Source organism: Podarcis gaigeae (genome assembly GCF_964106915.1).
Source record: "Podarcis gaigeae genome assembly, chromosome: 15".
Lineage (NCBI taxonomy): Eukaryota > Metazoa > Chordata > Lepidosauria > Squamata > Lacertidae > Podarcis > Podarcis gaigeae.
In genome coordinates, this window is record NC_139692.1 from 31709533 (window position 1) to 31726674 (window position 17142).

At 47.7% G+C, this 17142-nt stretch overlaps 2 protein-coding genes across 3 annotated transcripts in view; both read right to left on the reverse strand.

Annotated features, from left to right (window-relative positions):
- The window catches only part of RFFL (ring finger and FYVE like domain containing E3 ubiquitin protein ligase), a 37403-nt gene extending 34521 nt beyond the window's left edge, over positions 1–2882 (reverse strand). The window contains exons 1-2 of one of the 2 annotated variants that reach the window (XM_083714766.1): positions 2654–2753; positions 747–820 (exon numbers count right to left, since the gene is read on the reverse strand). The gene's annotated coding sequence lies outside the window, so the exon portion shown is untranslated. Of the gene's footprint in view, positions 1–746; positions 821–2653 lie in introns of both variants that reach the window. The other variant, XM_083714765.1, reaches the window with a different exon arrangement.
- Positions 2883–4780: 1898 nt separating this feature from the next.
- Positions 4781–14993, reverse strand: RAD51D (RAD51 paralog D). The gene is made up of 11 exons (XM_083714787.1): positions 14879–14993; positions 13644–13737; positions 12032–12093; positions 10589–10707; positions 9443–9524; positions 8915–9049; positions 7943–8038; positions 6758–6848; positions 6188–6258; positions 5662–5829; positions 4781–5140 (listed from the first exon to the last, which is right to left on the reverse strand). The coding sequence occupies exons 1-11, from the start codon at positions 14885–14887 to the stop codon at positions 5078–5080; spliced, it is 990 nt and encodes a 329-aa protein (XP_083570913.1). The 5' UTR covers positions 14888–14993; the 3' UTR covers positions 4781–5077.
- Positions 14994–17142: the final 2149 nt, after the last annotated feature.

The following is a 17142-nucleotide window of genomic DNA, read 5'->3' on the forward strand; positions in this document are numbered from 1 at the left end:
CCTGTATTATAGGGATTGAACTAGATGACCCTTGGGGTCCCTTTCAACTCTACAATTCTATGATTATACCAAGGTGAATAGCTCAGTTGGTAGAGCATGATCCTCTTTATCAAGGGCCAAACCCCACATCAGGCAGAAGATTCCTGCATTGTAGGGCGTTGGTCTAGATGACCCTCACAGTCCCTTCCAACTTTACAATTCTATGAGTCTATGGCTCTCCTTCACTACAGGATTTCAAAAAGAGTTTGGATAGTCATCCGTCAGGGATTCTTAAGCTGTGATTCCAGCATTGCAGGGAGTTGCACTAGATCAGAGTTCAAGGAAGCATTCCAGACAGGAAAAAACACTGGAGGAGGGTGCAAGGCAGGGCCAGTGAGGGGTGGGGCCTGGGAAGAGGGGGCAGAGCTGTGGGAGAGTTCCAAGGACCAGACAGCAAGGCCCAGAGAGTCCTATGTGTGAGACTCTCCATCCCTCTCCTATAGCTGCAACTCGCGCCCCAAAGATTCTCCACAGCCACCTGCCAACCTAAAAAAAAATCACCTCTCTAAAGAAGCAACAGCCACCTCCCTTCAACTTCTTGCTGCTGCCCCAATTAACCTCCCTGCCCTACTAACAACCTCCTCGTTGCCACAGCCAAAATCCCAGCCCTACAAATTCTGCTCTCTTCCCCAACTGCCTCCAAACCATGGTATCTCCAAAGTGGAAGTATTATTATTATCCCCAGTTTTTTATCATTTATATCTCACCTGTCCTCCAGGCAGCACATGGCTCTTCCTGCTCCCCATTTTATCCTCACAACACTCCTGTGAGGTAGGTTAGCCTATAGGAGACATCAACCAGCCCCAAGTGACCCAGTGAGCTTTGTGACAGATTGAGGGGGATATGAACCCAGTTTGCCTCCTCTCTGGAATTGCTAACCGCTAGGCCACATGACCCGGAAGCTGTACGCCAGCTCCCTCGGCCAATAAAGCGAGATGAGCGCCGCAACCCCAGAGTCGGTCACGACTGGACCTAATGGTCAGGGGTCCCTTTACCTTTTTAGGCCTCTCTGACCATCTCTCCAACCACCAGAGAGGGACAGATACACACACACACAATCAGCTATCTTCAGATATCTGAGGTGCTGCTGAGCAGAAGGCAAAGCAAGTACTTACTCAGTTGTTCCAAGGGGCAGAGCTGGAATATCCACATTGAAACGGTAGGGACTTATTTCAACTAAACATTAGTGGAACAGGCTACCTCAGAAGGTGGGGGGGGTGGCTATACTTCTCTGGAGGCGTTTCATCAGAGGTTGGATGCCACTCCATGAAGCTGTAGTACGCTATATTATAAGAACAGTAGCTCCATGGGAGAGTACCTGCTTGGCTTGCAGAGGCCCCAGGTTCATTCCTCAACATCTCCCGGTAGGGCTGGGAAACAGTCCGCTGCCTGAAACCCTGCAGAACTGCTGCCAGCCTGCACGGACAATACTGAGGGAGATGGACCAACAGTGTGACTCAGTAGAAGACATCTTCCTATGTTCCTAGGAAGGGATATAACTCAGTAGCAGAGCACCTGCTCTGCATGCAGAAAGACCCCATGTTCAATGCCCAGTGGCATCTCCAGGTAGCACTTAGATTCCCCTCTGCCTGAAAACCTGGAGAGCTGCTGCCAGTCAGGGTCAACAATACTGAGCTAGATAGACAAAAGGGTCTGACTTGGTATAAGGTCACTGAAGATCAGAGGAAGATGCTGTCTACACCGACTGGCAGGCAGGATTCTTTCCCCAGCCCTACCTGAAGATGCCAATGGAGGCTGAACCTGGGACCTTCTGCATGCAAAGCAAGTGTTCTACCACTGAGATACAGCCCTTCCCCTACACTGAACAGGATGCTGGACTAGACTGTACTCCTCTATCAGTTGCTTCCTACTGTCATCCCATGCACAGGCACCCAGCCCTGTGAACTCTGATGCCCCTCCTCCCAGCAAAATATCTTTGAAAGCAAAAGCTAGACACCAATCTCCGTCCCCAGCCCCAACTTTGCTGCACCCATACAATCTACTCAACTGCCTCCCCTCTGCTTTCCCTGCTCCATAAACACCCAGACCCTCTTTCAAAACAAGAGCTAGTGCTCAACAACAAACACACACCCAGCCCTCTCATGCTCTACCTCCTGAGCTATCTACTTTGCAACCCCATCGATTCCACACTTCCTCTCACCACCAGACAAACTGGATCTCTCTTTAAAAATATGGTATATAAATGTAATGATAATGATGATAATAATAATAGTAGTAGTATTAGTAGTAATAATAAGCCTCTCTCACCTCAGGAATCTCTGCCCCCGCAACCAACTTAACTTGCTCTCATTAAGAAGCAGGGGCCCCACCCCCTATATTATTACCCTATAATGTCCACATTTCCTCACCACCACCAGTACTGGGTGTCATTAAGGAAAAGGCTCTCCCCATTAAACTTCTGCCACTAACAGACCCCCACAAAAGAAGCCACACCCCCTCATTTCTTCCCACACTCCAGTCCCATAGCTGCCCCCCCCCCATACAATCTCTCTCTCATAGCCCAGCAGGCGCCGCCGCCTCCCACCGCCACGCTTTCCGTTGCCCTCCCCCCGCCTACTTCTACCTTCGGGCCAAAGGAGGAGCCCCTGCTTACCTCCGCGGCGCTTCCTCCTTCGCCGAAGGCCGGGCTGCGACTGACTGAGCCAGATGGAGAAGTGGGCGGGCCGCCGGCACGGCTCCGCCCCCTCCGGCCGCCGCCTGGCCTCCCTGGGCAGCGCCGCTCGCTCCCATGGCAACGGGTGGGGAGAGAGGGAGGCGGGGCAGCGTTGGGGAAGAGCGGAAAGCTCAGTCGGGCTTCCGCCTCCGCGCGCCCCCTCTCTCTATGGTTGAGATGAGAGATGGCGGCCAAACAGTGAGCCATAGAGGCGAGGGCTGTCTGGGGGCTAGAGGGACCGACAAGCGGACGCCTGCGTGCGCCTCCCCACTCCCTAGCGGAGCGGAGGCCGAAGGTCGCCACGAAACAAAGACAAACTACGTTTTCGAATCTCGCTTTGGGCGGTGGGACGGGATATAAAAATTCCTTTTCAGAATATATTTTTTTTAATGGTTGCTAACAATTTTTTATTTTAATTTTTTAAAAAATGCTAACTACCACTTGTCCACCTCTCTTATTTAATATCCACTAAAAATTAACCAAAGGGTGTTAGTTTTTGAGATCATTCCTCCACCCCACACAAACACTTTTAATGTCATGTAGTACATTCTGTGTTAAATAAATATCATGTTTTATTTTAAGAATATGTGTCTATGTTTTGCGCTTTGACATGAATGTTTTAATTTTATTATTCCTTATTGCTAATTTTACTAACTGCAAACTGTAGTGATATAATTTTTCTATGTGAGTTTATGCACATCCTACTATGTGGCTTAAGTTTTGTTATCGTGTTCTGTGCTGCTACAGCCTTGTGCAACAAAAGTGATTCCAACTTTAAAAAGCTATTCTAACATTGTTTTTATACAAACTTAATGCACTATACATGAGCACACATTACCATTTAAAGAGGAGGTCATAGGAACCTAACCACACTGATATCAATAACAGGATTTCAGAAAAGTGTGATGAGTATTGCGGGCGTACTGTCTGGATGATGCCCCTAAAGGTAAAGGTAAAGGTACCCCTGCCCGTACGGGCCAGTCTTGACAGACTCTGGGGTTGTGCGCCCATCTCACTTAAGAGGCCAGGGGCCAGCGCTGTCCGGAGACACTTCCGGGTCACGTGGCCAGCGTGACATCGCTGCTCTGGCGAGCCAGAGCCGCACACGGAAACGCCGTTTACCTTCCCGCTGGTAAGCGGTCCCTATTTATCTACTTGCACCCGGAGGTGCTTTCGAACTGCTAGGTTGGCAGGCGCTGGGACCGAGCAGTGGGAGCGCACCCCGCCGCAGGGATTCGAACCGCCGACCTCTCGATCGGCAAGTCCTAGGCGCTGAGGCTTTAACCCACAGTGCCACCTGCGTCCCCTACAAAACCTGTATCTGTGAGGATAGACTTGAAGAATGAATCTGATGAACCAGTCAGACTAGTTCAATTCTTATGGTGATTGCGTCAGATGACCATTTAAGTACTGCTATTAACATGGCCAAACAGTGAACTCTGTTGCCACAGTGAGAAATGGGCGGGCCTTTTCTCACCTGACATGGTTGGAAGCCACTTCATCCTAAGATGGTGAACAATAATGGGGTGAGCAGCGGGGGCGGGACATGGATGGTGGTGCTGGAAGCCAGAGAGACACATGTTCTGTCTTGAGTTCAGTGGCTCAGAAATACATGTGACCCTGAGAACTAATTAATATATGAAGAAAATAGGATCACAGAATTGTAGGTTTGGAAGGGACTCCAAGGGTCATCTAGTGAAGTCAAACTCCCTGCAATGCAGGAATCTCAAAATGCAGTTCCCCATCCAATTTGATACCATACCAGACCCTGCTTAGCTTTGCAAATGTGCTACCAGTTTTATCGCTGCACCACCAAGGCTGTGACTTGGAGCTTCCCTGGAAACCTAATGAGGAAAAAAGATATGTTGGGGTATTAATGCTGTGAGCCCCACCATCCTATGCTCAGGTTATATATTATGTGTAAATAAAACCATGTATTCTAAACACACCACAGCCTCCACTGACCTTAATTCTAAGGAAACCAAACTCTGGTCTCTCACCACTCAAGAGACTGGGGCCCATGGAACAATATCACAGCAAAACAAAGAATAAGAACACAGAGGCTCATTTCCTGGAAGTAACAACATTGACCATCCTATTTCTTTTTTCTTTTTATTCCTCTCAAACCAGAAATTTATCCACATTAAGTTACAGCCAAGTGGAACCATAGCATGACAATGTAGCCACCTACTGCTATCCACAAGTAATCAGGACAATGTCGGTACATAGAAAAACAAGGAAGGACATCTCCTGAAGCTGCTCTCTCCACCTAGAGGGTCCTCATCCTGCAAGGGAGCCAGCTGTGCTGAAGAGGCAGGGCCCCCTCCATTAGCATCTTCCATCAGGGTCCCTCTCCAGCTGACATCATGCTGCACCTTCCGTCAGATCCCAGTTCCCCAGATCCAGATCTACCCGAATCCCAACAGCCTGCAAAAGACAAAGGACAGAATATAAGGATCAGACTCTTATTTTATGCAGAGCTGAGGAATGTGCTAATGAAGGACTGCAAGGTTCCTGGAGCGGAAGCTGCAGGGCCTGGCTTCCTCTTAAATCCCATCAGGTCTGCTGAAAAGGCAGCTCTATCAGGCTGTGCCTCCTGCCCTGAACCACTTCCATTCCAGCTATTCTTTTAGAACAGGCACCCAAGTGTCCTTTTTTCCTAATCCTCCCTCCTCCTTTCAGACTGTCTTTCGGACCATCAGCCTGCAGGCAGGAATTGCCTTATTTTCAATTGTTTGTATGTAAGGCACTCTGGGAGCTTCTTTTTGGCTGAAAATCCAGGTACAGATGCTCTAAAACACCCTTTAAAAGCCCAGACCACTCTCAAGAACAGTGCTAGGTCATCTACAATTGCAATTGCTAGATCATCTGAAACTGCTTACCCCATGATTCCACATTACCTTAATCTAGGGATACAGGGGCATGCATGACCTCAACAAAGTTCTCACCTGCCGAGGACATTTTGTCAAGGACGCAATTCGGAAGGTGCCAGTTCCCCCGCAAGATTCCTTGCCGTCCTCCAACAGCACCCGGGTACTGGGCACGAAACTCCACGAGCGACCCAGTGCTGGTTTGAGATGGCCATTGCCACTGTCTCTGGTCACGTGATTTGTCAGCTGAAAACAGATGGCAGGTTTTAGTCCTCTTTCATTTCCCTTTCGGAGTAGTTAGCTGCACAAACCCTTTTTGGGTCTGCTGTACAAGGCACACACACCCCTTCTAGAATGATGAAAAATTCCCACTCAACCACAAACCTGAATTATTTGGGGGCAGGGCTTCCTGCTTGTGTCAGAATTTGAACCCCAGCCTTCCAGGTCCCAGTCTGACACTCTAACTATACAACCCTGGCTAGGGGGCACTGGGGATGAGTTTATGGGGAACCATTGATGTACACCCCTCTTCTTCTCCTATGCAATCAGCAGGGGCAAAGTTTCTAAAAAGGCGAGTGTCTAGTGGCTGCTCTCAACCACTTACCACGACAGCCATTCCAAGCTCTCTGGCGAGCGTTTTCACCTCCCACGCCAAATGCATCATGAGGGCCATGCCTGCAGGAAAGACAGAGATGTGGTCCTCCCAAGTTTGCCATTAACATCTATTTCTCCGTGGGAGCGAGGGGTTTTCAGCCAATCAGAAGAAATGTGCTCGTCAGCTTTTGGAGCTTCTCCCCACCCCCAACGCAGCCCCACCACACGCAGCAGTGGCAGGAATATTTCAGGCCACGATCACACCATACGTTTAAAGCACTACAATACTGTAAAACAGTCACGGCTTCCCCCAAAGAATTCTGGGAACTGAGTTTGTCAAAGGTGCTGAGAGTTTTTAGGAGACCCCTTATTCCCCTCACAGGGGTACAGCTCCCAGAGTTCCCTGGGAAGAGGGATTGATTGTGAAACCTCTCAAGAATAGCTGGAGTGCCACAGGTTCCCCGTCTCTGGTATATAAGACAAACCCAACAGCAAGATTGGGGGGGCTGTCCTCTGTGGAACCCCTTAACCTGGAACAGGCGAGTGCCTGCTGAGAGACAGGGGTGGGCTTGTTGCTTACCGTCAGGCTGCCGACTTCCCAAAAGAGGGTAAACAACAGCGGAGATGGAATCAATCACCAGAACTTTCACTGGCCCAGATGCACTGACAACCTGAGGGAGAATGTGCAGAGAATAATAATAATAATAATATTTTTTAATTTGTATCCCGCCCTCCGCAGCTGAGGCACCAACGATGAAGCAGGGCAAATTAACAGTAGGCCAGTTGTAGAATCAGAGAATTGCAGGGCCCGAAGGAACCTCAATGTCATCTAGTCCAACCACACACACACACACACACACACAATCCAGGAAATCCAGCTAATGAATCCCTGACAGACAGACATCCCACTTTGGTTTAAAAACCTCCAAAGAAGAAAGTCCACCACCCTCCAATCTGTTCCGCTGCTGAACAGCTCTTCCTGCCAGAAAACCCTTCCTGAAGTTTAGTTGGAATCTCCTTTCCTACCATCTGAATCCATTGGTTCAGGTCCTCCCCTCTGGAGCAGCAGAAAACAAGCTTGCTCCATCTTCCATGCAACAGCCCTTCAGATATTTGAAGATGGCTATCATATTACCACTCAGTCTTCTCTTGTCCAGGCTAAATATGCCCAACTCTCTCAACTGTTCCTCGCAAGGCTTGGTTTCCAGACCCTTCATCATCTTGGTTGCCTTCCTCTGCGCACATCCCACAAGGGATTACCTTGGCTCCCCACCAAGGAAATCCAGGACTTCTGCCCCCCAGAAAATCTCAGAGCTCAGAAAACTGCAGGGAAATCATTTGTTTTCTGGCACAAAAATTTATTTTGCATTCAGCAAGTTAGCCACTGCAATAGTCCTGGATAGCAGAACCCAAAGGACAGGAGAAAAGAGGTGGTAACAAGATCTGGGGGTGGTGCACATCTTAAATTAAGATTGACGACTCCGCTCTGCAATGTGTGCTCTCTGTGCCAGGGCTTCCCCCACCCCCCAAAGATGCAAGTTGAGAACAGGGAAGGGTATAGCTGACCATGTACAGAAAGCCACTCATTCACACACACAAGTTGAGAACAGGGAAGGGTATAGCTGACCATGTTCAGAAAGCCACTCATTCACACACACTCCAATACGTTGGGGATTTCCAGGGTAATATGATGCAACAGCTTGAGGTCTAGAGATGGAAAGCAATGAAGCATCTTGCAAGCAGGGGAGCACTGGAGAAATCTCACCTGGTGGGCTGCACTGCTGCGGAACTCTTGCAACGCGTCCAGCATTTTATAGGCGTTAAAGACACGGATGACCTGGACCCTCTGCAAAGCCTCTGCCTATGGGTGCAGGGAGGAAAAGCTGTTAAGGCAGACACAGCCAAGAATGTGTCTCATTCTCTGCATTATTTGTAACATATTTATAAATACCACTAGATTGGGAGGGGAATCATAAACTCAAAGCGGTTTACAAAAAACATACAGGGCTGTACCCAACATTAGTCCTGCTCAGAGTTGTTGGCAGCTGCCTGTCTTGCGACACCATGGAGGAGTATGTTTTGGGGGGTGAAGTCAAACCATTGGATGGTTGCAGCGACTGCTGTGGCTGTAGAGACCAAGAGGGAGAGACATGTTTCGTTGCAGCTGGGGCAGAGGAGGGAGTCCGGTTGGCCTGCTGCAGATGCACCACGGCGTTCCTTCTCTCTGTGCCCCCCCCCAGTGGTCATTCCTCCTCTGGATGTATGACCCAATTCTATGTCTCCAGGCATTGTGGTGGTTTGCAAGGGATTCCCACACAGCAGGGGCTGATGTTGCCAGCCTTCATGCCACATTTGCAGACATCTTTGTAACGCAGAGTTGGTCTGCCAACAGTCCTGATGCCTGAAGCCAGTTTGCCATAGATCATGTCCTTGAGGATCAGGCCCTCTTCCAAGCCAGCACAGACGTCGCTGAGACAGGAGTGCCAATGTGCTGCAGATGTGGGCTTGGGAGAGCACATCTTGGTTTTGAGAGTAGCCCCACTGAAATGAATGAATATGGCTGAGATCTATTAATTTCAATGGGTCTATATGTAAAACTTAGATGGATGCCAACCCCTCGTTTTGTTTCTATCTAATTTTTATTACGTTAAGAGGAATTTAAAAAACAAAATATAACTAAATTCAGTAATATAAAGAGGCCACAAGAGGCCCTTTGTCCTCTTTGGCTCACACTGACCTGCTCCTGCTCCTCCTCAGTCCTCAGTTGAAGGAGCTGCAGCAAACGGGTGGCTGTGAAGCCCCCTGTGGAGTCAATGTACAGAAGGTTCTGCTTGAGGCTGTGGGACACATTTGCAGCTATGTTGAGACACACCTAGAAATATGGAGAGAAAGAGAGAGCACAGAAGCTGAGTTGGGCTAGAGGACCTTTTGAGATGCCTCCCCATGTGATGATTCTACGAAGCACAATCACCACAAATGTCGTTTCCAAAACTGGAAAAGCTCCAGGTGTGAGCTGAACTCCATCTCCCATCAGCCCCAGCCAACATCATTCATCATCATGGAAATCCCTGCCTACTGATACCTACACATTTTTGTTTAGGCAAGCTTAGCCTATTGCTATTTCAACTTTCCGAAGGTCTACCATGATTGTTGACCATTCTTCTCTTTGATCATTGTATTCTTTTAAACAGCTTTGAGAGCTCTCTTCATCCAGAACAGCCACAGTGACTCTGGTGACCTCAGTTGCTGGATTCCCCCCACTCACCTGAGTTTTGCCAGCTCCAGGAGCCCCCACGAGCTCAGTCACCTCCCCAGTGTACAAGCCAGAGTCCAGGAGCTTGTCCAAACTTGAACAGTGATGGGAAGGGAAAAAGAAAAAATAATCAGAACAGGGAAATAGAATTGCAGAAGCATAGAGTTGGAAGGCAGAACAAGGATCATCCAATCCAGGCCCTGACAGGTGGCCACCCAGTTTCTGTTTAACAAAAGAGAGCCTGCCAGCTTCTCAGTTAGTCTGTTCCACTGTCAAACAGCTCTTGCCCTCAGAAAGTTCTTCCCAATGTTTAGTCAGAATCTCCTTAATAGTAACACCTTGAACTCGGCCCCATTGCAAATCAACTCACCCATGGGCCAGGAATCACAGGCCCATGGGCCATGAACATCCCACCAGGCCTCACTATCTGGCCCTCAGGAAGAGAAATGAAGGCCTTGGCATGCCTCTCTCACAGACAAGACAGAAGAGGAAGGGAGTCCCAGAGAGGTGGTCCAGAAAACAAGAGCAGATCACCTTCTCCCAAGGTCCGCAGGAATTTAGGCCTCAGCCCCCATGGCACAGGTAAAGGTAAAGGATCCCTGGACAGTTAAGTCCAGTCAAAGGTGATTATGGGATTGTGGAGCTCATCTCGCTTTTCAGGCCAAGGGAGCTGGTCCACAGAAAGCTTTCCGGGTCATGTGGCCAGCATGACTAAACCACTTCTGGTGCAACGGGATACCGTTGATGGAAGCCAGAGTGCACGGAAACGCACGGGAACGCAGTTTACCTTCCCGCCGCAATGGTACCTATTTATCTACATGCACTAGTGTGCTTTCGAACTGCTAGGTTGGCAGAAGCTGGGACAGAGCAATGGGAGCTCACCCCATTGCAGGGATTCGAACTGCCAACCTTTTGATCAGCAAGCCCAAGAGGCTCAGTGGTAGACCACAGCGTCCCCATGCCACAGAGGCTCACATGAAGCCTCAAATCCTGGTGCGTGTTTGGAAAAAGTAAAGATGTCATAAGGCACAATTCTCAGCAGATGTAGAGTTGCCCCACTCTATCCCTTGACCTCTCTCTGGTGAAAGCCCTGTCTATTTTACTATTGGACATTAGAGGGAAAGATCCAGTAAAGGAGTTGATGGGGTCTGCTCTTGCCTTTTGCTCCCAGTAGACAAGATGGCGGTAGTGTTTTTGAGCTCTTCGTAGAGGTCTGCCCCATTGACAGGGAATGAGGCAAACTGGGCCAGCAAGATACGCCTTACTGCAGCTAAGGCCTGAGGAGAAAGCAGAATAAGTCAAGACCAGGTCTGGAGACTAACCCTCCAACACCATCATTTATTTATATTTATTTACTCTATTTACTGTTTTTATACCCCGTGGCAAACCATGCCTGACAGTGGAGGTACAGCATAACCATTGTGGCAAGTAGTCATTGGTAGCCTTAATTTGTCTGACCCTCTATTAGTTGCAATCCCTGTCTCATGTGGGAGGGAGTTCTGTAGTGTAACTATGCACTTCACGGAGAAGGACTTTATCTGCCCTGAATCTTCCAACATTCAGCTACATTGGGTGTCCAAGAGTTTCAGTGTTATGAGAGAGGGAGAAAAAAAACTTTTCGCTATTTACTTTCCCCTAAATAAGCCATCTGAAAAGCAGCATAGAAAAAGGTGTGGTGGTGATAATAAACAATGGTAATAATGATGATATGAATAAGAATATCTCTAGCCTTTGCAGGAAGATCTTCATTCAACTCTTGCTTTGTTGGGAAGCAAGAGAAGAATTGCTACCTGTTTTGTGTGTACTGAGCAATAAAACATGGTCAAAACCATCTGAAAAGACCTGGTGAAGGGTTATAGATAAGTGATATAGCACCTGCCTTTCATGCAGAAAGTTGCAGGTTCAATCACCAGTAGAATCACTGCCACGGCTAAAATGGCCGCTGTTTCTTTAATGCTTAAAAAGCTGGGACAGCATGAGTCAGCGGCCTGCACCGAGTTGTATATATAGAGTGAGAAATGTTAGTTTGGTTGTTGGGTTGGTGAGTGAAAGCTGGTAGTGTTAATGTGTGTACAGTTGGTCAGTCACTTTTGCAGAAAGACTTTTAAGAATAAAAGCAGAAAGCACTCTGCAAGGATATTCTTGTGGACTCCTTTATGCCGACAAGGGTCTGAAGACCAGGCTGAGGAGACAAAGGGACGTCAGAACCATTTCCTTTTTTTATTTTTACAAACACTGACAATCACCAGGTGGGGTTAGGAGAGACTTCCTGCCTTAAATCCTGGGAGAGCCATTGCTGCCAGTCAGTGTAGTCAGTACTGAGCTAGATGGACCCAAGGGTAGGAATCACTTCAAGGTAGCTTCTGATGTTCTTATTCAACTGAGCCCTTGACTTGGAACCATGAAGACTAGACTCTTAACTCAGCGATGGAACACCTGCTTTGCATGCAGAAGGTCCAAGACTCGGACCCCAGCATCTCCAGGTAGGGCTGGGGGGTGTCCCCTGAAATCTTGGAAAGCTGCCGCCAGTCGATGCCGGCAGTATAGAGTGAGGTGGAGCAATGGCCTGATTCAGGATAAGGCAGCTTCTTATGTACTCACCTTGTACGACAACGAACACTTCTGGGCAATTTCCTCCAGATCTGATGAAACAAGATCCTCCACTGCAAAATGTTTGGGGTAGGGGGCAGGACACAGAAATAGTCAGCAGCTGGAAACCAGACCGTAAGAATCCCAAAAAAGAAATGTAGTGCAAACACTTTAGGCCACATTTGCACTGTATATTTAAAGTGCTACGACACCACTTTAAACAGCCATGGCTTGCCTCAAAGGATTCTAGGAACTGTAGTTTCTTACAGGTACTGAGACTTCATCAGAGTGTTTAACAGTAAATCTCTCTTCACAGGGAGCTCTGAGAATTTGGCGCTCTTTGAGGGGAACAACTTTTAACAACTCTCAGAGTACTCAGCAAACGACAGCTCCCATGATTCATTGAGGGAAGCCACGTTTGCTTAAAGTGGTATAATAGCACTTTATGGTGCTATTTATGATTTGAATAAGAGCAGCCAGTAGTGTTCCAGGGGCTGCCATGCCCCACCCCAAAACAGTGTGTGTTGTACTTAGGCCCCATACTTTTAAAGCACTGTGATACCACTTTTAACAGTCATGGCTTTTCCCTGGAGGATCCAGGGAGTTGTAGTTCATGAAGGGTGCTAAAAGGGTTGTCATGAAACCAGTATTCATAGAGACCCCGTGAAGAGGGATTGATTGTGAAACCACTCTGGGAATTGTATACCATTACTATCAAGAAGGCTGATCGCCGAAGAATTGATGTTTTTGAATTATGGTGCTGGAGGAGACTCTTGAGAGTCCCATGGACTGCAAGAAGATCAAACCTATCCATTCTTAAGGAAATCAGCCCTGAGTGCTCACTGGAAGGACAGATCCTGAAGCTGAGGCTCCAGTATTTTGGCCACCTCATGAGAAGAGAAGATTCCCTGGAAAGACCCTGATGTTGGGAAAGATGGAGGGCACAAGGAGAAGGGGATGACAGAGGACGAGATGGTTGGACAGTGTTCTCGAAGCTACCAGCATGAGTTTGACCAAACTGTGGGAGGCAGTGGAAGACAGGAGTGCCTGGTGTGCTCTGGTCCATGGGGTCACGAAGAGTCGGACACGACTAAACGACTAAACAACAACACTATCAAGAAACAAACCACGGGAGATGGCTATTGCCACCATAACATGCTCATGGGCTTCCTAGAGGATCCAGCTGCGTACTGACGTCTTTGGTCCAATTTATCAGGATTCCTGTCCTTCTCCTTTTCCAACCCCCGCCCTTCACCCACTGCACTGTAATTTTTTAAAATTTATTTTTAAAATCATATTGGAAGCTTTTTCAGGCAGGGAGCTATCAGATTTAGTCATTGGGCTTTCTTCAAAAGCCACACTCTTTGCTGAACGAATCAGAAACAGGGAACCTGTGGCCCTCCAGATGTCATTGGACACCCAACTCCCATCACAGGTTCCTGGCCATACTGGCTGATGAGAGTTGGAGTCCAACAACATCTGCAAAGACAAGACACAAATCATGGTAATAACTGCCCAGAAGCTTCAAAGGCCTCCTCCATCCCCACCCCCAAGATATGGAACAGAGACCCTTCTCATTCCCACGCACCCACCCCAAACTGGCTAAAGGAAGTCTAGTCTTGACCTGTTTTGATGCCGCTGGTCTTCAGATGCTGGAGCATCTCAGGCGTGAGCCCAGGACACAGCCCCACACGGAGGATCATGGCTGGTGTGAAAACCTAGGTGGGGGAACAGCAAGAGGCCTGAGTATCTGGAGAGAAAGCTCAGTCAGTAGAACATGAGACTACTAATCTCAGGGTCATGGGTTCGAATCCAACATTGGGCAAAAAGATTCCTGCACTGCAGGGGGTTGGAATAGATGATCCTCATGGTTGCTTCCACCTCTATGTTTCTATGATTCTTCTATGAACCAGGCAGAGGGCCTTCTTGGTTGTGGCGCCCGTCTTGTGGAACGCTCTCCCATCAGATGTCAAGGAAAAACAACTATCTGACTTTTAGAAGACATCTGAAAGCAGCCCTGTTTAGTGAAGCTTTTAATGTTTGATCTTTTATTGTGTTTTTAATGTTCTGTTGGGAGCCGCCCAGAGTGGCTGGGGAAACCCAGCCAGATGGGCAGGGTATAAATTATTATTATTATTATTATTATTATTATTATGGAGCCACAAGCAAGGACAAATCCTCAGCAACCTACTACGAGAAGCAGCTTCATAGAGAATGAGACCACTGCTTTTTTCCTGCGGATGTTGACTTGTGCCTTACGCTGATGTTGTGTTTGTGTGTGTGTGTGTGTTATTTATTGCCCACCTTTCATCTTAAAGTCCCAGAGTGGGTTGTAGCATTAAAAGCAATTTAAAACAACTTGCAGCATTAACAACTTGGCAGCATTACTGTCTCTCTACTACTTTAGCACATAGGCTTAACCCGTGCCCTGGTGTGTTTTAAATCGTGCTTTTGCGAAGGTTGCAGGTTCAATCGCCAGCACAAAGCTGTGTGAGAACCGCTACCTGAATTCCCTGGGAGCTGCTGCCAGTCAGTGTAGACAATGCTGAGCTAGATGGACCAATGGCCTGACATGGTATAAGGTAGCTTTCCATGCTCCTATTTAAATCAGCCCTTGACTTGGAACAATGAGGACTGGTCTCTTAACTCAGTAGCAAGGCATTTGACTTGAGAAGGTCGCAGGTTCAAGTCCCCAGCATCCCAGGTAGGGCTGGGAGAGACCCCTGCCTGAAAATTTTTGAAAGATGCTGGCATGCAGCTGGCAGGATGACGTGCAAATCTGCAACTGCCTGTAAAACCGGAGCCCCAGAAAAAAGACCTTCCCTTCCTGCATCTCCAAAAACTTCGGCTCTCACTTACCCCATGCATGCAAACTGAGCGCCTTCTTGCAGCTCTATTTCCTGCTTTATTCCTAGAGCGGCCAGTTCTTTCTCCTTCAAGACCACCAAGTATTGCGCTTTAGCCCCACCTGCCGGCTTGTCGTGGAAGTGACAGCACAATGCTTTCTTGCCTATTTATAGTTACAGGTAAGTAGTATGCAGATGATACAACCTTGATGGCAGAAAGTGAGGAGGAATTAAAGAACCTTTTAATGAGGGTAAAAGAGGAGAGTGCAAAATATGGTCTGAAGTTCAACATCAAAAAAAACGAAGATCATGGCCACTGATCCCATCACCTCCTGGCAAATAGAAGGGGAAGAAATGGAGGCAGTGAGAGATTTTACTTTCTTGGGCTCCATGATCACTGCAGATGGTGACAGCAGTCACGAAATTAAGACGCCTGCTTCTTGGGAGGAAAGTGATGATAAACCTAGACAGCATCTTAAAAAGCAGAGACCTTGCCAACAAAGGTCCATATAGTTAAAGCTATGGTTTTCCCAGTAGTGATGTATGGAAGCGAGAGCTGGACCATAAAGAAGGCTGATCGCCAAAGAATTGATGCTTTTGAATTATGGTGCTGGAGGAGACTCTTGAGAGTCCCATGGACTGCAAGAAGATCAAACCTATCTCTTCTTAAGGAAATCAGCCCTGAGTGCTCACTGGAAGGACAGATCGTGAAGCTGAGGCTCCAATACTTTGGCCACCACATGAGAAGAGAAGACTCCCTGGAAAAGACCCTGATGTTGGGAAAGATGGAGGGCACAAGGAGAAGGGGACGACAGAGGTCGAGATGGTTGGACAGTGTTCTCGAAGCTACCAGCATGAGTTTGACCAAACTGTGGGAGGCAGTGGATGACAGGAGTGCCTGGCGTGCTCTGGTCCATGGGGTCACGAAGAGTCAGACACGACTAAACGACTAAACAACAACAAGGTGCTACTGGAAGGATTTTTAAAATGTTGTTTTGCCTATTTATATTAGACTCTTAATAAGCTGCCGGGGAATGAGCCCAGCGGAACTACTTCGGAAGGTGCTGGACTGTCCTTTGCTGGGGGTTTTCAAACAGAGGTTGGGTGGCCGTATGTCAGGGATTATTTAGCGGCGATTCCTGCATTGGGGATCCCTTCCAACTCTAGGATTTTATGAATTAAATGGGACCTACAATATACAATTTCTTTCTTGAGTTTTCTTTCTTTTTCCCCCTTTCTTTGTTGCGTATAAAAGGTCCTCTCAGTCAGGCAATGGCATCAAGCATTTCAAAGATTTCTGAATAAAATAAAATAAAATAGGACATCCAGCCCAGCCTCAATAGGTTTACACCTGGGGAAGGACCAGTAGAAGCAGAATATTTTGTTCATGTGATACTGGGTAGATGAGCAGAGGAAAAGGAGAACAAGACTCCGATGGCTGAACACAGGAGAGAATTTGGGCATGCGAATGTTCTCCCATCACATCATGACAAGCTGCGCCTACCAAAGTCCACCCATCCATCTACCTATTAAAGGTAAAACAAAGCCTTCTCCTTTGCTTTCAGTAGCCTTAAAGCAGGAGCATCTGAGGTGGTGCCTTTGAGATGTTGTTGGACTGCAACTCCAACTCCCATCAGCCAGCATGGCCAGTGGTCAGGGGTGTTAGAGGGCACCATTGCTGGCTACACCTGCCTTCAATCTATAGTCAAGAAGCCAGCTCCACGTCTAAGAGAAGCAGTAAAGCGTAATTGAGACACGACTTTAGAGTCGCCTCCAGCTGTTTTGAACTATACAACTCCCATCAGCCTCAGCCATGATGGGAGTGGTAGAACAAAACAGCTAGAGGGCACCTGGTTGGGGAAGACTGCTGCAGGGTTTCAGACATCCAACAGTTTCAGTTTCCAGCATTAACTCTGAAATCATTGTAGCTCATCCATCCTTTAGCCACCAATCAATTCTGTCATTCTGCAGGAATTTATTTGGTTCTCCAAATTTCATTTGTTGCTTTTTTTAAAAAAAACCACTAAACATATTAAACAATCAATATTTGATCATAATGTTTTAAAACACAATTATATGGCTGCATGTACAGAATCCATAAAGAATGTCCTGTTTACAATTAATCAGCCCAGTCAATTCTTTTGCTTTTTGGCCAGTGTATCTGGAGTTTTCACCAAGCTATTTCCATTGTTTGGATTTTCTCCAAGCCCTTGGAGAAGGAACGTGATTTCTGAATGTAATCTCTGCCGGCGGTGGGGTGGGGGCAGTTCTCGAAGG